General features: G+C 41.3%; 1 protein-coding gene across 1 annotated transcript in view; it reads right to left on the bottom strand.

The window, feature by feature from the left end:
* Window positions 1-20,607, bottom strand: part of MED23 (mediator complex subunit 23) — a 47,880-nt gene extending 27,273 nt beyond the window's left edge. The window contains exons 1-14 of the mRNA XM_065447298.2: window positions 20,235-20,607; window positions 19,360-19,479; window positions 17,903-18,027; window positions 15,047-15,158; window positions 14,869-14,967; window positions 14,509-14,613; window positions 13,286-13,355; window positions 11,125-11,237; window positions 10,598-10,693; window positions 9,694-9,885; window positions 8,554-8,640; window positions 6,872-7,074; window positions 2,637-2,716; window positions 739-910 (exon numbers count right to left, since the gene is read on the bottom strand). Of these exons, the coding sequence (XP_065303370.2) occupies window positions 739-910; window positions 2,637-2,716; window positions 6,872-7,074; window positions 8,554-8,640; window positions 9,694-9,885; window positions 10,598-10,693; window positions 11,125-11,237; window positions 13,286-13,355; window positions 14,509-14,613; window positions 14,869-14,967; window positions 15,047-15,158; window positions 17,903-18,027; window positions 19,360-19,479; window positions 20,235-20,282 (1,622 nt within the window). The 5' untranslated portion in view covers window positions 20,283-20,607. The remainder of the gene's footprint in view (window positions 1-738; window positions 911-2,636; window positions 2,717-6,871; window positions 7,075-8,553; window positions 8,641-9,693; window positions 9,886-10,597; window positions 10,694-11,124; window positions 11,238-13,285; window positions 13,356-14,508; window positions 14,614-14,868; window positions 14,968-15,046; window positions 15,159-17,902; window positions 18,028-19,359; window positions 19,480-20,234) is intronic.
* Between the last annotated feature and the right edge of the window lie 5,156 nt (window positions 20,608-25,763).

The raw sequence follows: 25,763 nt of genomic DNA, 5'->3' as shown, positions 1-25,763 counted from the left end.
AGAAACGAAATCAGTCAACAATCAATCAAATGCTGCTGTGACTATGTACAATCATTACTGTACATTTCAGCCCAGTCAGCAGTTACAGCTTGAAATATGAAGTGTTGATAAAGCAGGTCATTTAAGAACATGAGGTGGTTACTGATTTGACAAGCTTGTATAGCAGTGTTCTCACTAGCTTTATGTATGCACACTCGATTTTTTTTCTGATCACCTAGGATAAAGAGAAAGTGTGCTCTGTATATTCGTTTATACTTTCAGTGATGCTTCTGTCTTGGATGGCTTCGTTCGATTTTGGGCAATTAAAACGAAGCACTGTTGCCTCTCAGTAGTTCAATTACCATAAGTGCACCAATATTTCCAGATCTACTGTGCCTGTTGTTCAACTGGCATGCCATGTGTGACCCCGTTTCAGTGCCTTCAATGACTGGCAAGCAAAGTTTGCACTACCACACAGCTCATGCCAGACATTTTGGTATGAGAGCACTACACCATAGACTACACAGTCACATATGACAAGGACCCTTAAGATTGTATGCCCTTCCAATCTCAGACCCTAGGTCACATATAGCTACTCCTTGTAATCTGTCACGTGATAGCGCATACTACAAAATGTGCCCTGCAGGCACGCCAGGACACTAAAAGTAGTAAAGTTTTAACTATGTTCCAAGCAGGAGTTTGAAAATTGATCAAGTAAGCTAGCAACGTTGAAGGTGCTCCGAGCAAGGGAATACCCACCTCATTTTGGTGTGAACTGTTAGTGAATCGAGCACATTCATGCCCAGCGGGTGTGTTGGGTTAGGCGTGTTGGAATTTGACGACGACATGGAGCCCTGGTTGCGTTGGCTACATTGGATGGCCTCGGCCAGGACGCCCATGGGGCGTATAAAGTACTCCTGATTCGTGCTGTCTGCAAAAGACCGCAGCCAAGCATTACACAACATGCAAACACCATGTGTCATCGTTACAGGTGAACTTGTTCTCCCAGGCTCGCCAATTGTTTCAGCACAAACAAGAACTTGAAAGTGGTTCCCCTAGTTAAACATGACTCAAAACTTCTTATACTGCAATGGCAAGGACAACGCAAATAGGCACAAACTACCAATTGAATGAGAAAGCAAGCCCCTCCACTCAGAACACAAACGCAACATATGCCCAGAGCTCTAGAACTTCTACTTAATGAAAAACGTAGCTACCTTTTTTGTCAGCAAGACACAGATTGCACTCGAAATGCTCAAACCTCTCCTATGACAGTCGAATTTTTCTGTTAATTCATTTGGGTGAAGAGTCCATCAATGTTGTGCACTCAATGTGCGGTATAAAACTGCAATGTTTTCTGTACTTTGCCTTATTACCTGCGGCTTGTAGTTGCCGGCATACACTCTTGCACTTTCACTATCTGTTGGTTACACACCCGTTGGTCTAGCTGATACACTTTGTTTATTTTACCTTCAGGGCATTTCAACACGAGAGGGGAGCGGGTTAAAGATGAAACCACAGGGCGGAAGTAAAATGCAAGATTATACACATTATTTGCTAAATATACAATGCTAGCTGAGAGTTCGTTGAATACAGCATAACAAGAGAGTGTAATATAAATAGCATAAAATCAACCAACAATCATTTGTATGTATACTTCCTATTACAGAATATTAGCCAATGATTTTTAAAATTTTTCATTGTTGTTAAAGGATACAATTTCAGAGGGTGGTTCATTCCATTCCTCCAGTTGCAAACATGACAACAGGATCCTCTATATCGCATCCTTTTCACACATTTTCCTCTTCATGTGATGTTATTTACACTGTGTGCAAATAACACACCTCTAGTGCGCAAATAAACCCAAGGACAGACAGATGAAAAGACAGAGACAAATGTCTCTACATTTTATCTTTCCTTGTCTCTAGCATGCTAGCTGGCTACAATGTATTATCAACACAACCCAAACTTCCATTTTATTATCTACACAAAACCCCATTTTCACATTCAGTGCACAAATTCATCTCTCAGTTTTGAATACGCACATGAAACACATACAAAATTTATCATAAATACATGTGTCTACGGCAGTGAAATATCGCTTCAGAAACAGGCATTTCACTGCTAACTAATAACTAAGTGCTCTATAAAAATTAAGGAACTGAAAATTACGTTGCATTCGAAGTCTCAAGTCAAAAGCTAACTTGCACAAGCTTCTGCTTAAGGCCTTGTAGTAGGAAAGGATGGCACTCTATAACGACAAGCAGTAAAAAAGTGGCTAAAATGCCGCAAACAGTTGTATGTAGCTGAAAGTTTCATTTGACGATGTTCTGCTTATCCAAGTTTCACTGCAGCCCTGAAAGATTGCTCCGCATAACCTGACATCGCAGACAGTAGCACGACTTACGTGCACCCATCGTGTTGGCACAGTGGCTATGGCGCTCTGCTGGTCAGCACAAAGTCGTGGGTTTGATTCTCAGCCACGGCGGCCTCATTTTAATGGAGGTGAAATGCAAAAAACTTTCTCGCACGTAGGTACACAGTTAAGAAACCAAGGTGGTCAAAATTAATCTCAAGGCCTGCACTACATGGCTTCCCTCATAGCCACAGACTTGCTTAGAAACACTGACCCGCATGAATGAATGAACCATACTTACATGCATTGCAGAGAAGCGAGATCCAGTAATCATTTCCAAAGCTGAGAGTCGTATTTGACACAAAGGGTTGTTGCAGGTACCTGCAGCAAGACAAAGGTTTTAAACGCTCTTCTTACTAACTAGTCGCCAATTTTATTCACTTACTATACTAGGCGTCCTTGCTTGAGATTATACAGAATTTTTTTAAAAATCGCTTGTGGCAGATGGCATAATTTTAGTCATTAAACTGGATTACTTAAAAGTGGATATTACCTACAAGAGAAATCAAAATGCATAATCAATCAGTTTTTGCCTACTTACTTAAGTTAGTTACTTATTTACTTAATTACAATATACTGCCGGCCTTAGTCTTAGGCCTTGGGCAGTGCAATGTAAAAATGAAAAAAAAAATGAACAGCAAGAAAAAGCATTACAAGAATTCAGTACATTGCACTAGACAGATAGTCCTTGAACCGCACGAGCTGTACAGAGCATTCCAACAAAAAAGCATTACAAGAATTCAAAATATTGTAGGAGACAGATATTCCCTGACAGAGCATATTGATAACAACGGGATATTGATAACAAGGAGTAGAAAAAGAATTGCATTCATACTGGTATGCTGAAAGGCATCACGGATGCTCGGGCAGTTGAGCAGCAAAAATCTACAAAAAATAATGACGAGGAAGCGAACAAAGGACTTAAGTATAATGTCACAAAAAACAACACTATTTCGTCTAAACGTTATTCAGCATGTTGCAGAATGACTGGACGGTCCGGCATCCCTATGTACTGGCGGTGAGCCCATTCGACTCGCCTATCGTTCAAGAAAAAAACTAGCTTTTAAATAAATCTGTTCTGCAAGAAAATTCCTTTAATTTTTTCAGATGATTAGATCGTGCTACACACCAAGTAACTAAAAGTAATACACATATCCTTATCTATCCCCAGCCTATCATGATAAAGTAAATACATGTATTCCAGACAGTCCCTATATTGCCTTAATTTTAACATCTCCAGGTATGCTTTACTAATAAGAATAGTCGGAGACACTTGCCAAAAATAACAGTTAAATATGAATCTAACACATTTTCTTTGAATTCTTTTTAATTGTGTAATGTTCTTCAGGGTGTACAGGTCTCATGCTATTGAGGCGTATTCAAGAATTGGTATAATATACATTGTGTACACTAAAAGACGGATTTCTTGGACTGTCGTGGACTGTTGTAGCGCCCTTCTCAAGTAACCAACCTTGTGCATTGCTTTTTGTAATATAGGATATGCATTCGTTCCATCTAAGGTCAGATGAAATTACGAGGCCTAAGTATTTGTAGCTGCTAACCATAGATAGATCATAACCACTGAAACTGTAAAAAAATTTTAAAGGGCGCTGTTTTCGTGTTACTGACATAGAAACCATTTTCTTTGCATTAACATTCATTTGCCATGTGGCACACCATGCTTTTACCTTGGCTAGTGAAGAATTCAAACAGGCCTGGTCATTTACACTAATAACTTGTTGATATAATATACAGTCATCTGAAGATAATCGTATTTTCAAGTTCAGTTCTTTTATTAGGTCATTGACAATGATTAGAAAGAACAGGGGCTCAAGGACCGAGCTCTGTGGAATGCCCAACCAAACCGGTGCTGAGCCAGAATGCATGCCGTTGATAAACACACTTTGCCACCTTAAAGACAGACATGCAAAAATTAATGAAATCAGTTAATTACTTTTAAGTATTGTTTGTAGCTTTAGAAGTCTAATTCTTTTTCAAAATCTATGAATATCATCTCAATCTGGCCCTGTATGTCTAGAATTGCTACGGTTTTTGATAGTTTCGAGTAGCTGTGTTGTTGTAGACAGTCTCTTCCGAAACGCATGCTGCCTGGAATCAATTATATTGTTGTCATTAAGGAAGGCCGAAATATGTTTTAATATAATATGCTCAAGAGTTTATGCACATGTGGGCAACAATGAAACCGGTCTGTATGAAGTGATAAGCGACCTGTTTTCTGATTCGGGTATAGGGGTAACCTTTGCGTACTTCCAGTCACCTGGAAATTTTCCACACAATGAAGACTTGTTAAATAGAATGCACAGATATTTTGAGCATCACTCAGCATATCTCACGAGAAAAGCAGTAGGTATGTCAACCAACCCATGCAATTTCTTAGTATTTAAATTTAACACGAGAGATAAAATACCTTCTTCAGTCACTGAGATATCTTCAACTGGCGGGCAATCAAGTGGAAGGTTAAAGCTTCGTTTGCGACGATCGTCTTCGGTAAATACCGAACAAAAAACTGATTGCAATACTTCGTGGCCAAACTTTTATAAGTTAACAAGAAATCACTAATCAACTTTTTCATTAATTTCTTTACAGCACATATTGCAATTTACTAATTGTCGTCAGTGAGTTCATAAGTCATATGCACTTGCAATTCATTTATAGAATGACACAGTTTATATTAATTCCCAAAGTTGGCAATGAAATACATTGTTTTATTCAGCTGCTCTACAACTTCAATGCCTAAAATGTTCTTTTCTGAAAAAAGTAACTGGAATGACAATGCATTCTTAGCACATGTTTGACGACACCTCTCTCAAAATAGGTGCCATCCTCAGTATTCACTCCAAGTGGATATGCCTTGCAAACTTACCAGCCACAATTCACGAATCGCAATATGCACCATAATGTAATTAATTAGTAAGTTAATCAGTGAGTTCGCATTAGTTTGTCAATTATGCATTTCAATTTCTCGTACAAGTAATTTCCACCGATTCAAGTAATCCAGCTGAAGGACTATAATCAGGCTATTTGCCACAGCCAGCCTTTAAAAATCTGAGAACACCTAAGCACTTCTTATGAGGTGTGAATGTGAGAGCATCAATGTCCAACTGCATGCTGCTGAGCGATCCTTCGAGTTATGAATTCCTCGCAGGCAAGCAAGCGTGTTGACATGCTTGGCGTGTTTTGATTTCGCCTTACCGAGGCCTTGCGCGGACAAGGACCGCGCGAATAACAAGCTTCTGAGAGCAAAGGCGACTTGCGTCGTGGTGGTACCTTCTCCCCTTACGCGATACCTGGCATGCTATCACAGCAGTAGGTCTTCCCTTTCACCCACTCTGCTTCGTCGAGGTGCATTCGTGCCAAGGCGTCGCAGCCAATGGGAATTTAGGTGCTGCTACAGACGCGAGACGCCGGCTTTTTTACTCAATGAGCCATTTGACGCTTTCTCGTCAAAACTCTAGTATGGTCTAAAAAAGAACATCCCGTGCTTGACTCGCGGCACAGTTGTGTAGACCACATTGGGTACCTGCTCTGAAACTATAAAAACACTTCTTTAGGAGAAAGTCTTTTAACTCGGATGAAACTGTCAGGCTGACCTATCAACTCCCTAAATGGTTCGACTATAGCACAATGTGAATGAAGACAAAGAAACCGAATCAGTTTTAACAACAAACATAAAAGCTATTTTAGTTTCCTCCCACACTTTTGTGGACATTAACTGAACTGTCATATACAACTTACTCATGCAGAACTAATAAGCAAGCATGTCACACTGAATCAGCTAACAGCCAGAAATGACACAACATCATATGTGATAAGTGGGCTCTGCCATACCACAACAAAATTTGATATGTTGAAAAATCAATAGAATATTATGGTATTCAGTATTTGCTTAGGTTTGAATTTCAGTATTCAGAACGTTATAAGCATTTGGAACGAACAACTATACATTTGAATACATGAGCAATCAACAGTTTTGGTTTTGGTAAGCAAGTCAATTTCCTTTGGCACAATTTGTAGTCAAGAGAAACCAAAGATAATGAATTTGTTCGCACCCACCAACCAATTTTTCGCAGCCCCTGTTTGATTATTTAAATGTCTCTGAAGCACCGCCACCTTATCTACTAAACCGACATAATATGCGAAAGCTTTCTTTTTTTTAGATGTCTAAATAGCAGAACGTTGAAAATACACTAATTCCTGAGATGAAACTGTTTACACATTTACAAATGAAAGACCCCTTATTTTTCTGATTTGTCAACTTATGGATAGAGGCTTCATGAAAATCCCACAACTATTTTAATTATTCCCCTTACAATTATTACCATAATGCTGCTTCCTATGAATTTGAACTAAAGAATTGATATTTCCACAAGCCTAGTAGCAACCCTTTAACTTTGTTTTGCTGCATCTAGTACTTTTTTTACACTTATATTGAAAACAACAAACAGAGAAGCTCACTCGAGGTGATTGGACAAGGCATGTGGCAGGGGCCTCTGAAGCCGCACTTTCTCCAACTGGGCCTTGCGGGTCAAGTGCACCCAGATGGACGTGATGGCCAGAGCCCGAGTGCAGTGCGGCTTGGTTACGTCTGGGAATGGCAGTGGTTCCTTCTCCGGGTACAGCAGGTCATACAGCTTCATTACCGGCAGGAAGTCATTGAGCTGCATGTGATGGTAAACATGAGCAAGACGCAAGGTTTTGCAGTAGGATGCACAGTGTTTGAAATGGTGATAGAGGCTGTTTGAAGGAAAAGGACAAATGTAGAATGATGCCCATTACAACAATGTCCACGATATAAACGAAAGCACAAAATTGCAAGTGAAAGAGAAGGATCAAAAAGGTTTTAACCTCTTCATTATAACATTAATATTAAAAGAGTAATTATGTGCCTCTTGCTGTAACATGAAAGTGAATAATGCTCCTTTTCAAGAACGAAAAAAGCAAAGTTCATGAAGTAAGAACAAAACTAAAAATTTCTCATTTCTTCAAGGCAAAATGGAGAAGGCAATCATTAAATTGCCAGTGTGATCACGTCAAATAGATAAATAAGGAGTTTTTTACACCTGAATATAATATATGAAACGAACTATCAGTAACACAAATGCACGCCACAAATAAATACTTAGTTGACAGACAACGAAATTATGTTTCATTGAACTAAATGTCCCGTTTCAGGCCCGACCACTGCAAGCAATCAATAAAGGCCTATCAGTTACCGCAAACAGTTTCCTGCAATCAAGCATGAAAGTTATAGCAACTGTAGTCATCCTGTGAATTTCCAATGTTGAATTAGGCTAGGAGGGAAACACACTGCACTGCTATTCTGGCATGAAATGGCACTGACATCAGTCTCATAAGGGTGATGTTGGTATGTTCAAATTATCAACAGCCTGGAGCACGAAATGAGTGTGCTTACTGCCTTTATACCACTACTAACCAATAAAGCATGAACTAGGAGGTTAACACGAAAGCTTGAGAAGAAGCTGAGAACTGCACAGTGAGTGACGGGACAAAAAGTGACACATGTAACATTAACAATAACAGACAGGCAGACAGCGATGTGGATTAGAGAGGAAGCTGGGTTAGCCAATATTCTAGTTGAGGTTATAAGGAAGAAACAGAATGGTTGCCAATGGCAAGAAAACATAACTGAAGACAGCAAAGAGAGGATATAGAGAAATTCGCTGGCATAGGATAGGATCAGTTGATGCAAGAGAAAGGTAATTAACGATACCTGGGAGAGGCCTTCATCCTGCTGTAGAAATAAATTAGCATAATGATGATGACGACAGTGATGACGATAACAGCTTCTGCTACAAAATTTCATAATTCAGCAATATGTCGCAATTAGGTACAGCTAGCGCCAAATGAAATGTGCCAATTTAGGGCTAACTAATATGCGCACTTTAGCTTCCAACATTTTAATGTTCATGTGAATTGACATAGTTGTGGTTTGTTCGCTTAAATTAGCATCCCTGCTACCTCTAGTGATCACATGCATAACAGCTCAACACTGCACTCTCAAGTAAATGCACATATGGGAAGTTCTATTGTTGCATTTCACTCCATGATTGTGTAGCTCAACAAAACTTTCCCTCTATGCTGGTTACCTGAAAAAAAGCCAACCAGCAACTACTCACCGGGTTCTTGGTGATGCTTCCAGAGATGAACTGCAGCAGAACCCACATCAGATGGTCTCTACCCTTGCGCAGGTTCCTGCCAACCAGCTGCACTCAATGGTACATGTGAAATAAGATACGGCAAATTAGATTTTTCAAAAAGAAAAGAGACTGAAGCTCAGTTCAACAAAAGCTGCTATGCCACACAGCCTCGTTTCTTCAGCATCTCCTTCAAGTTGGATCAGACACATTTTGTAATCTCTGTATTTAGCACAGTAATTTGAGAACAAATTTTTAATTGCCAGATCAAAAAAAAAAACAGGATGTTGTATACGAGAGCTCATTTTGTAGGTGAATGTAGGTCAAGATGGCCAATAGGTTGGTTCATTTTTGTCCGATTCAAAAAGAGTCTATAACAAATGTTGATTGGAGCATAAAGACAGTCTAATGAACAAATAAACCACACCTTGCAAAGCATTCGTGCAAAGCATTCATGAGAGCAATAAATTTTGCTTTAGGCTGAGCATACAAAAGCTAAATGCAAAGCTACAAGCACAGATCAGCAGAGTGTCAAGCATTGCTTTCTTAATGGCAGTATAAGATGCATATTGGAGGAACTTGGTCATGTAATCTTTGATAAATTATTTTGACTGAAGATGGAATCATCACAACATTATGAAGCCAGAAAAATACGAATAGGAAGTGTTGCAAGCACAATGCACATGACAATACAGCAATGTGGCCATGGCAGCACACTGGCGGTAAGGCACGCAGTAACAATAAACTGAGTAAACCTGAATGCATTACTTTGTGAGCCAGTGTCAGCAAAGAGAACTACAGCGCAACAGTGAAAGCTACAGCACAGTCGGCATAAGTGGATGGTGTGGATACAACCTGCCCCCTATTTATAGCACATTATAGTGCGTTCTATATCGACAAGCAATTACTAGAGGTCAATCGGTCTGTCTAGCTCAACTGCTGAAACTAAACACAAGCAGTGGAGACAAGGTGAACACGATAATACTGATGGCATAGCAACAGCAAAACGGATAAAGCTACAAGAATAAGTTGTACATGCCAGTACGAGCCTGGTACTAGAATGCTTTTCAACTAGTAGTCAACGCATGCCCCAAGCCAGCATACAGTTAACAAGACACTTGCCTGGTCATGCAATGCCAGCACCATGTGCGGGAAGTTGGCGTACTGAAAGAGCACGAAGTAGATGAGCTGGCTGGACAGGTTCTGCCAGAAGAGCTCAATGGGCTCCTCCGGACCTTCCTGCTCTGACTTCTCCATGGCTCGGACAACAAGGGCCACCAGTTCTTGCTCCAGCACTGGGCAGCGCTGCTTCTGCTGCAAAGGGTGCGAAGGACCATGCAACTTGCACACAGGGCCTCTTGAACAACGGAAGCTGCAAGCCTGTCGTGCATGGAGTATGTCATTTACAGTGAACTACTTCAGACAAACTCAAAGGGACCAGAAAACTTGTTTGTCTTTGCAGAAGTTCATCTCTAACAGAGGGGATCCATATAACTCAAAATCTCCTATGCCTGGTAGTACACCCAAATATCGACCCCACAGGGTAATAAATGAAATGGCATTGAAACGAAAATGTAGAATTTCCCATGAAAGGCTTCGGATTCGGCTTCCCAGTGTGGCACTGCACCCACAAACAACTTAGGCTTTGGTTTATGCCATAGGTAAAGATTAGCTCACCATCCTTGTATGGCGAGTCAAATGGCCTTGATTCCTCGTGTGTCGGATTGAGAAAGCTTTCCTTTCACATATACCAGCTAGCTGACATTCTTGATAGAAGGAGCAGTGAATGCCCTCCTTTCATGTTTGCACTAGTACTGTGCTGTCATGTCTCTTATTGCCAAGAGCAAACCAAACACATGTACTAAAGAGCATAAAATGCGTGTACAAACTCTCAGACATCCCATCTCTTTGTTTGCATACTTCTTCGGCTTGATGACAAAGCTGTGCATGTGTTTCTCCCTCTAGCTAAGCCACAAGATTGGCCTGCAAGCCAATGCTGCCAACATAACATCAAGAAAGAGCTCACCTGCTTTGTGAGACCCAACATGCTGCACACCATCTCCCTCGAATATGGCTGTTCCAGCACGTATCTGAGGAGCTCTGTCTGGGGCTGCTGAACTTCCTGCAGGAATTTGGTTAAGACGGCGAACGCACAGTTACACTCGTTTACATTGAACACATAAAAGAAGTCCCTGTGAGTTTAATATAGCGTGCAATTTGATAAGTATTATAAAATTTGACAACTAAAGAATGCATCAAAGTTCATTCAAAAATTCATTTTTGGAAGGAATCCCACCAGGACACAGTGGTTGGCTGTTGAATTAACATCATGAACTCTTGTGTACACCGACTGGTTCACACTGGCCCACATATACAGGCTAAGCTACCTGACAGATGCATAATTTTTATGCTAATTCCAATTTGATAATGCTAATTAGACAATTCAGTTAAACAGGGTTCAATATAATCGGGTTTAACTCCACACTGGGTAATGCTGCACTTAAAATGCTCTTTTCAGCATCACTAAGTGTATAAGATAGGCTGAGAACTCACCGCACTGTAGGGTAGCTGCCCTTTCATCGTAAACTTGGCTGTGTTGGGGTCAAGCTTCCAGACGGTGCAGCAGGTTCCTGAATGGCCGACAACTGGCCGAAGCTTGGAACGACCTGAGTAGTAGGCAGAGAAAAACTGAGATTCCAAGCTTTTTTAATACATATGGCACGTACATGGCAAGTCTCTGACACAGAAAGTAACAGGACTTCAAGTTTGCTCACTAGAAGGCACAGGAGTCTCTGAGCGTTCACCCACCACTCTCAGAAAGCTCAGGACAGTTGGCGGTTTGCAGTGACAGTAAGCACAGTACGAAAGATGGCAGTATATGGCATACCAATATGTATGGCATCGGGCAGCTGGTATACCAACTAAATTACTCCAGCAATGGATGTTAGAAGCCAGGACAGTGTTCACGGATCCTCATCCTGTACGTGTTAAGCATGCACTATGCTTACTGCTGACTGAGGGAGCGTGTAGTATTACAGCCTATACCTGCTACCTTAAGCCCTTAAGTGTTTTATTATTTTGATCAAAAGTGACATTTCCTTTTATTAGATGGCTTATCTTCAAACTTCATTCCATCAAAAACCCTTCTGAAGCTCGTTCTACAAATTTGCTTCACAATATAAGCATGAACACCTCATTTTATCTCTTTGCTATGCAATATCTAAGCACTTCTCATTGGCACAAGTGGTTCGTTGACGAACTGAGCTCGTCCCTAACACACCTTTCTAGCTAATCATAGAGTGGCATCACTATTAAAGGACGTCGGCTCATGAATCTCTTGCCACAAAAATTTTTCGAATCCTTCAAGTATTATCATCATCACTATCAGGCTATTTTTTCATGTCCGCTGTAGAGCGAACGGCTCTCCCGGGGATCTCCAATTACTCCTGTCTTGCACTAGCTGATTCCAGCTTGTCTACAGATTTCCTAATTTCATCACCCCACCGAATTTCCTGCCGTCCTCGACTTTGTTTCCCTTCGCTTGACACCCATTCTGTAACCCTAATGGTCCACCAGTTATCTAACCTACACATTACATGGTCTGCTCAGCTCCATTTGTTTTCTTTTAATGTCACCTACAATATTGGCTATTCCCATTCGCTCTCTGAGTCACACCGCTGTATTTCTGTCTCTTAATGTTATGCCTAACATTTTTTTGTTCCATCACTCTGTGTGTTCCTTAACTTGTTCTCGATCTTCTCTGTTAACATCCAAGTTTCTGCTCCGTGTGTTAGCACTGGTAGAATGCAATAATTCTACCCTTTTCTTTTAAATGACAGCGGTAAGCTCCCAGTCAGGGATTGGTGTTACATGCCGTATGCACTCTGAAATATTTTTATCGTTCTATAAATTCTCTTCTCATAATCAGGGGCCCCCCGAGAGTAATCCTTCAAGTATAAGCTGAGTTAAATGTAGTTATCGCACCTATATGTGGCTTTCTCTTTCCTTTCGTCTGCACTAGCGCACTGGAAGCTACATAGGGGAGATGGCAAGGGGGCATGGCTGTGGCTAAAGCTTTCTTTTTCTTCACACTCTATTTGGCTGAAGACAGAACTAAGAAGCACTGCCTCTTAAACTGCAGCATGAGACACTAGATGCTAGCTCACTGCACAGTGCTGTCAGTTTTATAAACCTATTTGCCGCCTAAGATTCCCATAGTTATATTCATTCCAATCCTTCCCCAATGATCCTACATACAACTGGGACAGATGATACACAACTTCCTTGATGAGCGCAACTTTGACATCAGCATATTTGCAGTGCTATACTATTCCGTATTATACAAGCAATAGCTAAATAAAACAGTTTCCCTCTGTTAGTTTTCACCCATGCTGACTACTTGATGCCTCTTAATTTAGAATCATATTTTTCATCAGTTACATTTTCTACCACATCTGTATGATGACCACCATGTAGAGTAAATAAACGAATTAATTCCTTTTCCTGCCTTCATTCTGAGTACTGCAGGTCAAGACAAACACATCTGAATAGAATATATTGGAAACAGTCTGCTATAACTACGCAACGCCAGAGGCACCAATCACTAGCTTTTTATAAAACCACAGGCAAAAAACATTTGCTTGCAAACTCATAGTCTAGCACGTTCATAACACAAACTCTAAATGTGTTTCGTGGCAACAGAGAGTTGACTCACCTACAATGGTCACCATTTGGGCACAGGGCTGGAAGCTGTCCACAAAGTCAGAGACAAGTTTGGCAAATTTCTAGGGTTGCCACAAGAAGGGAGAAAAAGAAACAGAAAAGCAATATGAAATGACAACTTGATTACAGAAGCCTTATGGCAGAGTCTTCATGACAGAACGATAATATGGAGCATTCCCTGAAATGTAGGCATAATGTTCAGTTATAATTTTAACCATTATGTTTTATTGTCATGTACTCTTAATACACTGCCACCGCTCACTAGTGGTAACACTGCATCAGCACAGAGACACTTCTCAAATTTCAACTGCCTTTATTATATAAACTCCAAGTGTGCATCCACATAATCACAGGAATGTATGCATTCACAAGCTCAATTTAGTCACCACTGGTTTAGATATACACTAAACTGTTGATTAATATTTTATGCTCTTACTCCAAAGTTCTTTATTAACCCCTTAAGTGCAGTGACAAATTTAGAAAAATGTTAAAAGTGCAGACTTCCTTTTAAACCTGCATATTCTGTTACAATCTTTTCTAAAAATAGGATACGAAGGGGGTATTCTGCAAGTGTCCACCTAGTGGACCTGTCCATTTCATCTGCTGCTGAAGTGCTGATTGGCTGGGGGCAACTGTCTCCTGCTGAAGCGTACCCCAGCCCAGTCAATCAGAACTTCAGCAGCAGACAAAATGGACATGATCACTAGCTGGACATTTACGGACCCCCCCCCCTCTCCCCCTCCGCGGAAATGCTTACTGCATTTTTACTTGTCTTGTTGAAATAAAGTAGCAGAAGTCATTAATTTATCATTAATTTAAAATCATTAATTTGTCAAAATTGCAAGAAACTGCACATGTGTAACAAGCGAAATTTGCAGAAAGTTCACAATAAGTTAACTCATCATCAGCACCAGAGGACGCTCATTGTGATGAGCAACTTTTGCTGAGTAGTGAAAGCAGCTGTCATATACCCTTTCTCACTCATTCAATCGCAATAGTGGTGTTTCATGTGAACAGTCATAAAATACAACAAAAACGAACAAGAAACTAGGTGAAGCATGAAAAGCACGGTCAATATCTTTGTCCACTCCCATCGCTAAGGTCAGTTAGCAGACCGCATTAAGAAGTACATAGTGGACAGTGGTTCTTCAATGGTTATTGCAACTTGGCTTTTTAAAAAAGTTTATCCAGGAACTTTGGCACTAACATACATACCCAGTGTGGCCAGTTTGTCTTGGAAGCCAATCGCTTCTGGACGTCATCAAAGATAAGGTAACTCGGCAGGAGAGCAGCGTTGCGGTCAAAAATGTGCTCCAATACCTGACGGGTGCCAGATGATAGGCAGCAGTTAAACACTTCTGTCGTCACACTCGTAAAAAAAAAAAATTTAATTGCAGCAATTTTTTACACAAAAATGAAAGTGCTGTTGTAATCCATGTGAATTAAACAACATAGACGTTCTTGCATTGAAATTGCGTTTCATAGTAATGCTAGGCTCCATATTGGCATTTAAGTGTACGAAACTTTAAGGTACAACCCATTAAGACAGATAAAAGCAAGAAATTGAAAACTCACACTGCTGATTGTGTTTAGTTGCCTCATCATGGATATGTTTACCGTAGGAGGAATTGAAAGTGCCTTGTCGAATATTGCCTTCAAGAGGTCACGAACACCCTGGAAGATGTAGAATTTATTTAGCAACTTTCAAGTCAAATGTACCTGGACAAGCTCAGATGAGTGATGAAGGACAAACCTTATAGTCAATTCCAGCCACAATCTTCTGAATGAGACACAATGACTGGCACCAATACTCCTCAGCCGTGTAGTGAAATTTGTCAGTAGCCAAAAGTGCATCACACACAGGTCTGTAATAAGATAAGTGTCATGCTAAAAGGCACAGTTCAAGTATGACCTAAAGAGAGCAACTAATAAGCCTTTCTAATTACAACATTTTGTTTCAGTTCCCAAAGTCTAACATACGTGTGGTATACGTTAGTCTCATAGTTAGGTATTGCAATCAATAAACTCAAGTTCTCAGTGCCATAAGTTACTAGGAAAGCAGGAATTTCTGCCCTTTCTACATATAATTTCAAATTAAGATTGTTCACATACTTAATCCGTCAAAATGTCAAACCTCTGCCACATAAATTACTGCTACCAGCACACTAAAGCAGCTAGCATCACTAATGAAATGGAGCATTACCTTCTCAATTTTTTAGAGCGCAGCTCTTTGGCGTCCGTTCCTGGGTTTCGCGTCGTCGTCGGCGTTGTCGTCGGCCTCGTAACCAGCTCCGCCCCCCTTTCATCCCCCCAGCGCTAGCAGCGACCGACTGACACCGCTGGATGCCGCTGACGCCGCTAGAGAGTCAAGATAACGTGACTGCATAGAACACCGTCGCCACTATGCAGAAAGAGGAGGAAAGGGTCCCCCCCCCCTTGTTCTTGTGTGGCGGATAGGGTGCTCTTCAGTTGCCGACGCGCCGGTTATTTCACGTAGGCCCCGGCACGTCGACGAATACGTGACCACCTTCCCACGGCTAGACCTGGTTCTTAGCGCTGCAGAAGCGAGGGTATCATATTGTTTGTGTCGGCATCGGCGGCGTTGTCCCTGAAACCAACTCCGCAGCTGGGGTTGACTCACTATCGGCGTCAGCGGCATCAGTCAGTCACTGCTATCTCTTCCCTCCTCCCTTTATCGTGTTGTCCGCTTGCTGCGCGCGCTTCTGCCCCCATCGTTTGCCGCTGGGTGTACATGCCGCCCCCCTGCCCCCTCTTCCTGCGAGTCTCCGGTTGTCAAAGCGCCGGCTCGAACTTAATTCCTTTCTTCGCTCCTCCTCCAATGCAACCCCTGTGCGGTGGCAATCAGAGAGCCAGATCGGTGGCGGCGGATCTGTATATGTGCACCGCCCGAGCCGAAATTGCCGCTGCCGTTCGCCCTGTGCGGTGGCAATCAGAGAACCAGATCGGTGGCGGCGGATCTATATATGTGCACCGCCCGAGCCGAAATTGCCGCTGCCGTTAGACAAACAGCAATTTCTTAACACTTATGCGGGAGAACATCCCGTTCCTCTCGCTCGTAACGCATCCCACGGCTGTGACAACCTCGCGAGGCACTTGTATAGATCTCGTCTTTGAGAATCAAGCATTGGTGTACCAAGTCGAACATATATCAGTCTATTTCTCCGACCACAAAGCTTCCTTCATGGCTGTCAAGAACTGTTAGTGGAGTCTTTGTTAAAGGAATACGTGTGAAAAATAAAAAAAAAAATTCTGTGATAGCGCATACATGTATTGCTCGATTTCTTTGCCTCAATCTATCGAAAAGGTGAAACAGCTTATTTGCTGCGCTCAAATTTCGCATTAGGAAGCAACGTAATCGTCGGTAATTTTTTTTCTTTTCCAACAAAAGAACAAAAAGCCTACTTTTTTATGCTTTAAATATGTAAGCATGAAATGAAGCAGCAGAAGTGCATTTCAGTTAAACAACATAACCGCCTCTTTTATGTTGACTGCACTTTTTATTTACAAATTACACCAAATGATAGCAGTGCAAAAAGGAGAATATGAGCAAGACCCAAACAGCATACTGATTTTTGCATGTGCTGCAGTGAGCACTGATATCCACATCCCTAAGACAATATAATGTCTTGCACATAGCTGCTGCATACAATTTGCAAAATTGCATGAGGTCAGCTGTCCTGTAAAACTGTTTTCCATTCAAACACTCCCCTTAACATATCAACACTCACGCATTTATGTAAAACGAAGTGGCAATGTGACCTGGCCAATATAACCTCATTCTCCTTACATGTGTTGATGTGTGAACGGTCACGGCATGTTCTGAAGGCAAAAAATTATTCACAGCAATAATATACTCCCAAAAAACCTTCTGTAATGAAGGGATAGGTATAGGTCCAGAGCCCCTGAATATGCATTATTGCATGAAGTAGTCCAGCAGAGTTTGACAGTGCTTTCTGTAGTCTTGGGCGAAAGCATACGGCTTGGCTAGAATGGTGTTTTACAGGGCAGAAAACCCAGGTCCCAAGGACAGAAAGAAATTACAATAACAGCTTAATGCTTTAAAAGTTTAATGCCCTTCATGCAATGCCACATGGACATTCTTAACAACAAGTTAATGTCACTCGCAGTGTACTGCACTCTTACAACTCATTCAACCACTGAATGCATACAGCATTGTGCTCACACTGCTGACGTTAACAGGTACAACTTCACTAAACAAAATATTTGAAAAAACATTTTGTAAACTAAATTATAATTACTCTACAGCTAATATGTCCATCAATGTTTTATTAGCACTTCTTAGATGTTTACACACAAGAAACTTCTTTATGTTATTAAGATAACAAACTGTAAGTTACAGTAATCACTGCAGCAGTTCGTGCAGTTAAAAATGCAAGTGTAGCACTAGACTTGGACACAATGACATAAAGAAACTTAAGGTCCTGGACATTTAATGGCACTAACCTTGCCTATGTGGCACGTGCATGAGATAACTTTGCAAATTGCGTTTTGGTGATAAAAATTGCAGTTAATGCTTGTATTCACAAGGAATTTCACACATGTTCAGAACAAGTTTGTGTGCACTCACTTTGGCTGAACAACAGCAGCATTGACCGCATGGTGGAGAAGAGACAACAAGGTCTGCATCTGGCGGTGATTGCTCAAACTGGAAACCACTGAAACATACTGCTTCAGTGCAGCATCTAGTGATTCCTAGAGAGAAGAAACAGTCCATACAACAAATGACTAAGGTGTCCTGCTGCTGTGCACGAGGATGCGAGTTTTGTGACCAGCTGCCATGCAGCAGAGACAGCTCAGGATTTAGGAGCACATAAAAAAGCTTGAGCTGTTCCACAAGTGGCCAGTTCAAGTGGCACAGAGTTCAATGAGACAGACACGGAGCTATTATTGCAGTAGTGAAGTGTATGCAACTATACTGCTGGTGTAAATTTTAGGCAGCAGCATAATTATGAACACACTGCCTTTTAATTTTTTTTTTCTGCAAGAACACTGATGTAACATGAAAACATGTCTAAGGCATTGTGGTTAGACAAAGTGGCAGAAGATGTTGCTACCAGTGTTGTTGCTGCTGTACACCACCCCAGTACACCACAAATGGTAAAAAGTTTTCGGATGTGCTAGAACTCTCTATTAAAGACCAACTGAAATAAAATTTTGGGCTGCATAAGAATTCTAGTTTCAGATAGTGTAGATATAGAGGAACGTACCCGTAAATTATTTTATTGCGTTTGAAATAAAAGTTGATGCATCACAAAAAACTTAACGAAACATCATTTTTGATACCAAGGCTCAAAGAAACACTGGTATTATCACTTACTGGAAATGAAGCAGAACACAGAATGCTAAGACACAATGCAGCACTTGGGCTTAATATTTGAGATCAGGCGGTACACATGGCACGTTGGAAATCTCAGATTCCAATTTCAAGGATCTGCACATATGCACTAACCATTATATGTGCTCACGTCATCTGCTTAGGTGCCAGGTAAAGTGTTTAAATGCCCATAGTAGTAGGAAAATTGGCAATTACCAGTGCCTACCGCATCTATAGTATATAATACCTATTTACATCCAATTTAGCCAAAGTTAAACTTCACTGCAGTTGGCCTTTAACTAACCCCAGATGCTCAATATTACTCCAGAGCGCACCACAACATTCACCCTCGCAGCCCACTGCATGGCTTAGAATGTAAACCCCCTCAATTTCAAGATTTAACAGGAATGGAGCAGCACTAGGATGTCATCTCAGCTTACTCTGACGACATGACCTTAAACTTCAAACCTTAGTTTAGCGGAAATGGCAGCACAATGGGGATTTCAAATCATATCATGACAAATACATTATCTGGCTTGCCCGACTGTCATAAGTTTACTAACAAGTGGTATACATGTCATGGAAAAGTGATCTTATGCCTGAGGTACGCACAACAAAAGGCATTTTTCGTTTTCTGTTCCTATTATTTTGGTCTCAAACATAGGCCAAAGTGGTTCGTTGCATCAACATTATAGCCTGCAGACACTCGCCTGTGCAATACCAGAAAACAGGGTCTTGATGTCCTCCTGGTATGTCCTCTCCTTAAATTCTTGCATTTCTTGAGAGTGGATAATGAAGCAGTTGAACACCTCCTCCAGCGTATCATTTTGCTGAAAAAAACAAGAAACTAGCAAGGTAAATATCGTTTCACAATATGTAATGTTGATTATAACTAGCTCTCCTGGCGATTAAAAAAAAAACGCAACACAAACTTCTCGCCGCGATTCGTAAACAACATCGTTATTCCGTTTGCTGCATACATCATCGCGGCTTTGGTTCGCACACGTTTTCCCGTGAAATGATAAAGCCGGCAAATTTATGTTTCGATCCTGGGTACCTTCGGATCAAATTCGACTGAACTTTTCCAACTCGATCGAAGCATGCAGCGCCAATCAGCATTGAAGTCAAGTATGCTTGAAAGTGAGTTTGTGTAGTCTTGCTCGGCCAGCCATGAGATCCACTAGCATAGACTAATAACGCGCTGGATGTTTTTCGCGTGACAGGGGCATTAAGCACGTACTGCGCGTCTAATGGCCTCCCGAGTTTTGCTACCACACGGGCGCCTTTCATCGCGCGTTGAACAAGTACACAGTGCAGTTTGATACCGACCAATATTAGAAGCTCATCTCAAGCGCGCTCGCAAAATTCAACGAAGACTGAATGTGATCGCACGACAGCAGAATTTGCATAAAGGCAATCTGGTTCTAACGCACTATGCTAGCGATTCCGTGAACGGTAAACAACTCGTGTCACATTTTGTGCAGCAATTTGAGGGGTGGAAATGCGCAGACTTCATCAAGACTGTTTTCAGCCGCTGGTAGCTGAAACGGTCGACGACGCAGCTATACAAACGCTTGGTACTCACCAAAACATTGTCGATGTAGCGCGATACCTGCACTTCCACCGTTGCCATCGCTGGTGATCGTTGTCTACACAGTTGTATTTTAGCTATTTCGCAGTCTGTGCGCTCGAGTCAGCTCGCATGCTTGAAATGTGAGCCACAAATGCGCAACAGTTGACAGTAAACAAAAAGCCGGCAGCACGGCTCATGGCAAACCACGGCGGCCAGACGATTTTTGTGATGTCGATGGTGATCGAGCCACTTCAGCAGAAGAGCGCTCACTTTGCTATTTCCCCATTTCCCAAATATTTTTACAACTCTCTTGAAGCTCCCATAATATTTTGCTCTAAAGCCTCTAGTGCTGTGGCTAGTCAAGGGCCATAAACGCTGTCACAATTCGATCATAGCACTGTTGCAGAGGGGTCGCCAGGAATTTTTTCGTGAGGGGGGTAGGGAGGGAGGGAGGTGTGCGAGACAACTCGCTTTGCCTAACGTTTCTAGGTACAGAAAATATCTGGGGACTTTTCTTTATTCTATGGGGACTTGAGCAACTTGGCTGGGGTCGGCAGAAGGCATAGAGTTACTACTAACTCTATGGCAGAACGCACCTTAACACACAGAAATTTCGACGGGGGAGGCGTTCTTGTGTACCCCTTCCCTGAGACTTCTATGCAGAACACACCCAACAAGCCGTGGCGTCGCCAGGATTTTTTGTTTTGTTTCTTTTTCAGAGAAAGTGTGGCAGGAGGGTGTCAATTGTCGCACGTCGTTTTATGCGTATGCCAGGTATCCTGGTTGCACAGAAATTAACGGAGAGGAAGGGGGAAATGTACTTAATTACCCAGCAAAAGGAATAAGTAACTCACCGAGTTCATCCAAAACAGCCAGCGGACAACATAAACCTGTGGCAAATCAATAAACCAGTGGAAAACAAACTGCACAGTGCAGAGAGAAAACTCCTCCATAGTACGGGGAAGTAATCTCTCCATAGTACGGAGAAGTAATCTAAAATAAACACAGGCTCCAAGACTCGGAAGATTTCAATGTTTATTCATGTTAGGCCCAAATTCTGCAATGGCAAAAATGTCAAATTTTATTGCAATAAATAAAAGAGCATTTTGAGATAGCAAATCCTAAAGCTAGACGCTTTATATGCTCTATGTGCAAGAGAGTTTGGGTTCACCACAAATGCTAAGCCAGCAGTAAATTTTTGGACACAGTAATATTCCTTCTATGTGCACTAATGTCCCTTTTGGGTGCACTAATATAGAATAGGCAAACCTTCTGTGTTTTCTATTTCTAATGTTCACCGGGAACAACAAGGATTTGCCAAGCATGCATGCATGTCTCACTTTTAAAACAAAGCAACAAAAATATCCCTAAAATTATAATGACATTAAGGCCTCACACATAAGGAAACAAAAAAAGGCAGCTCTAAGGCAAGTGTATAAGGCACGAGCACCATCACAGAGCACATCAGTAAATTCATGTGCTTGTTAAACTACAACCTAAATGCGTTATGCATAAGTCTAAGATGGCAAAGAAATATTTGACATACACAGACTGAATGCATCGCATCGATCCTCACATACAACAGCGCCAATCTATCACAAATTGAACAATGGTGTACTGGGATGTTGGCTGCAAGAACATCAGTTTTTGCATGGAGGATCTGCAGCTACTAACTCTACTACACATAACACACACATATTACTATCACCTTGTGCCACACCGTAAATATGTCATCATCGTGTTAGCATTACACATACATACCGCTACAGCCAAGTTCAGATCATGTCATAGCACCCCTGATATTTGTTTGTTATATAGGCAACAGCTGCACACAAATGCTACCATATCTTTCACTGACATTTGTGCGGGCTGCCTGTCCACTTACACTCAAACCTCATAATCAAGTTGCGTGCGAGGCAAAAGTACCTTCGTTCTAGCTGATATTCATTATAAGCATATATTTGTTGCATACTAATATCAGCAAGAAACACTATTTAATTTACCTTTTATACACAAAAATTTGTTATATCTGTGTCTATTATATGGTTGTTTGACTAGTCAAGTAGTACTATAGAGGCGCTGTAATGGCTCACACAGATGCAGCTGTTTCTTTGGATTGCCTCTCTCCTAGTCTCCACAAAAGCACTACATCACACCCAGTGCAGTACATGCACCATCCACAATACTATAGACGAGTCATATTCTATCGTTTTATACCTCGCTGCATCTGTCCACATGCTCTGTTAAGCTATGTGCCTGTGTGCATGTGCATGCATGTGTACACAAATGCCGCAAAGGTGCAAGTAGATGCAGCCTTAAATTTCTGCTGGCATCTGCGTCGTACATGATGGGCACCCATCGCATTACCATTCAAATGCCGAGGCAATGTTCACTTCTAGAAAACATAAAAATACCCGTGGCACTTCCCCCATGCCTACATTTATTGCCTTTCAGTACCTTCACTGCAGGCACAATATACAGTGAAGCCATGGCCACAGAGCAATCACACAAGAGCAATTTCAAGCAGTAATAGAGCATAGCCCATTAGGAAATGTGATATGTGACCATGCATAGCCACTGTAACGAGCATAGTGCATGGACAAATTAAACAAGTCATTTTGCTGTTCAAAGACTATTACACAGAAGTGACAACTTCATGCAGGAGGGACCTGTAATATGTTGCATGATGGGAGAGACACGCATAATAAAGTCCCCCCCCCCCCCCCCCCCCCGAGTATCTTTATTATGCATTTGATGGCCCTTCCAGATAGGTACAGTGAAATGGCTGTTAAATCGGTTATATCCAAGCCAATCTGTGGTGTTTTCTCTAGACACTCTGCAAAGAATTTTATCTTTTGTCTGTAACACCACAAAAGCAAGTCTAGCAATGGCAGCTTTGGTTAACGTTGCTACTGTGTGAGCCTGAGCACATAAGCTGCCCACAAAAGGTTACAAGGGGCCGATATGCTGTCTCGAATTGGTGTATTCAAGACAGCATGCAATACCAGTACCCAAACATACAATGAGCGACCTTGGTGATACAAACATGGTACTGCCTATTCCATACTATGTTTTCATAGGGAAACAACCTACCTCATAGTGTTGTATTAAGTTTTTAACAATGATGGGAAGTGTTCCAAAAGCAAATCTCAACATTATTCAATAAGATAACAGTCAAGAATCTACAAAACAAAACCGAACAGTCAGGCATATGGAAGACAAGACAGATCTCGGCATTTCTATGGAAAAGCAAGTAACGCCAGATTATTCTAGAGGCATTAAATCCCAAAGTTTGTCAACAAATGCCGCAGACCAGTCTGCAAATAAAAATTGCACAATCGTACATATAGAATGACTGCAAAACAAAGCTGTTCACTGCTAAAATAAGGCATGAGGTGATGCGCAGAACAGATGAAAATGCCACCCATTATGTGCAATTTGCCCACATAGTACAAACACATAAGTACTACAGTGCTATCTACAGTCCTGAAAATGCCATGATAATGTAGGAACACTGCTTCAAGTATATCATATTATCATAACATCTTAAAGCACAAGTCTTAACAGCAGCGAATCAAGCATGCCAGTTCTTCAAACATATTTTCGTAAGACCCTCCCACAGCCTTTTCAGCATGGCAGTTTTTGTAAAATTAAAGCATCTTCACCAAAACGTGACAGACTAGCAGAAATATAAGTACAACCGGAAACTGCCATGAATAATAAATTTAGAAGAAAACGTATACAATGAAAATATGAGTAACACACTACTAATCAATTCCCTTCCAATATTAGCTAGTAACTTTAAAAAAATGAAGTACCCAGTCACATGAAAAAGCATTCATAAAGAATACTAAATGTCATTATACAAATGCTTCATGTGTGCTGACAGCAACTTTCTCCAGGTTAAAATTGTCTGCAAACAAGACAAAAATAAATGCGATAAGTATCTTGTCAATAAAGAATGAAAAAAAAAGTAGATTTGGACTTTGAAGGGACACTCAACTCCCTTCCCCCTTTCATCTCCCCAGCATGACTACAGATTCTAGAATCTCCTGAAATTTGGCTTTGTGCATGACACATGCATGATGGACGGAGTCGGCGCCATAATTGCGCAGGTATGACAGGAGATGACGCAAATACGCTGATGCTAGTGCCTTTAATGGCACTATCAATGGCATGAATAGCTCAGGCACAAGCTCGTGTACTTCATCTCTGCAACTTAAGCATCTCAACCGACAACTGTGGTGCAGGGACTGATGGCATCTGTATTCTGTAGCTACTGTATAAGATCTGTCCAGCAAGTAACCAGCTGCATGATTTTTTCAAAAACAAGTTCATAAGAAAAGCAAAGAAAAAAACATTAAGGAAATCTGAGTAAGCTTTGGCAACTACGCATCATATAAAGCAAACAGCAGTTATGCTGTAGACTGCAGTGACAAGGCATCAGTGGTTACATTGAAACTGAGATGTTATGATGGGCTGGCAACAATCCTTGAATTACTATCATGAGAAGCTGCAAGCAGAGTTCTTCAAGCCTACATTTAATTCGACTTCTACAGCTACAGTGCACAACTTTTTTGATCAATCAAAATGTCTGTGGTTTAAATTGCCTTGTGTAAAGCAGTGCAGTGAGGAGTGGAAGCTGTACTCAATACCTTGGCAAGGAATTCACACGGCAGTTTTGAGGCACAGACAGGAGGCAAAGATCAGTACCAGTTTCGGAAAAGACAACTCGTTTCCTGTAAAACTGAATCCCAGTATTTCCAATGCTACCCCCTCAGAGCCTGTAAAACTTATTCATGCCTCAAGCATGACCCCACGCAGCTGAAATAAAAAGTGATGCAGTTCGGTGTAACGAAAGCACAGAAGATCAAAGTTAACAAGGGCCCGCGATCTTTGTTAGCTAGCATCAGTTATAGACCCTAAAAGGCTGATCAGAGGAAATTATTGACAGAAATTAATTTCTTACGGATGCCTGTTTGAAAGGTACTCATGCATGTCATTGCTGTTTTTAAGACATAAATTGCGGTTATTGTGCGCAGTGTCATCAGCCCACACTGAAATCGTGATAAAATGTTTTTTCTTCTTAATCAAACCTAAAAAAGTTGTCTCGCACACTATCTTCCCAATCACACCATATAGTAATATGTACAAATCTGGCATGCCATGGTATGCATATTCTAGCAGTACTTTGCCCACTTCAGCAATGAACTACAGAATGTGCACTTTCATCGGTTCTTGCAGCAGCTCTTTGAACAGACTGGACAAATCATAAAGCACACACCCTGTAGACTAACCAGGTAGTATTAAAAAGAACCAGTATGTTGAGGCAAATACATTGAAAGAAGAAAAGCATGCTACCATGGTGAAAATTCAAATAGTTTTACAATCAGAACAAACAATGTAGAGGTGTGCGCACAATGCAGGCACTTGTGCTACATAACAGCCTGCATAATGGATGCATGGCATCAGCATCTGCTCAAGCTATTAGAGAGTTCTAGCTTATCCGTAAACATATCAGCGTTTGTGGACTACTGCGTT

Source organism: Dermacentor albipictus, chromosome 6 (genome assembly GCF_038994185.2).
Source record: "Dermacentor albipictus isolate Rhodes 1998 colony chromosome 6, USDA_Dalb.pri_finalv2, whole genome shotgun sequence".
Taxonomy (NCBI): Eukaryota; Metazoa; Arthropoda; class Arachnida; order Ixodida; family Ixodidae; genus Dermacentor; species Dermacentor albipictus.
Note: the sequence above shows the minus strand (reverse complement) of the source record. Positions and strands in the feature narration are given on the sequence as shown.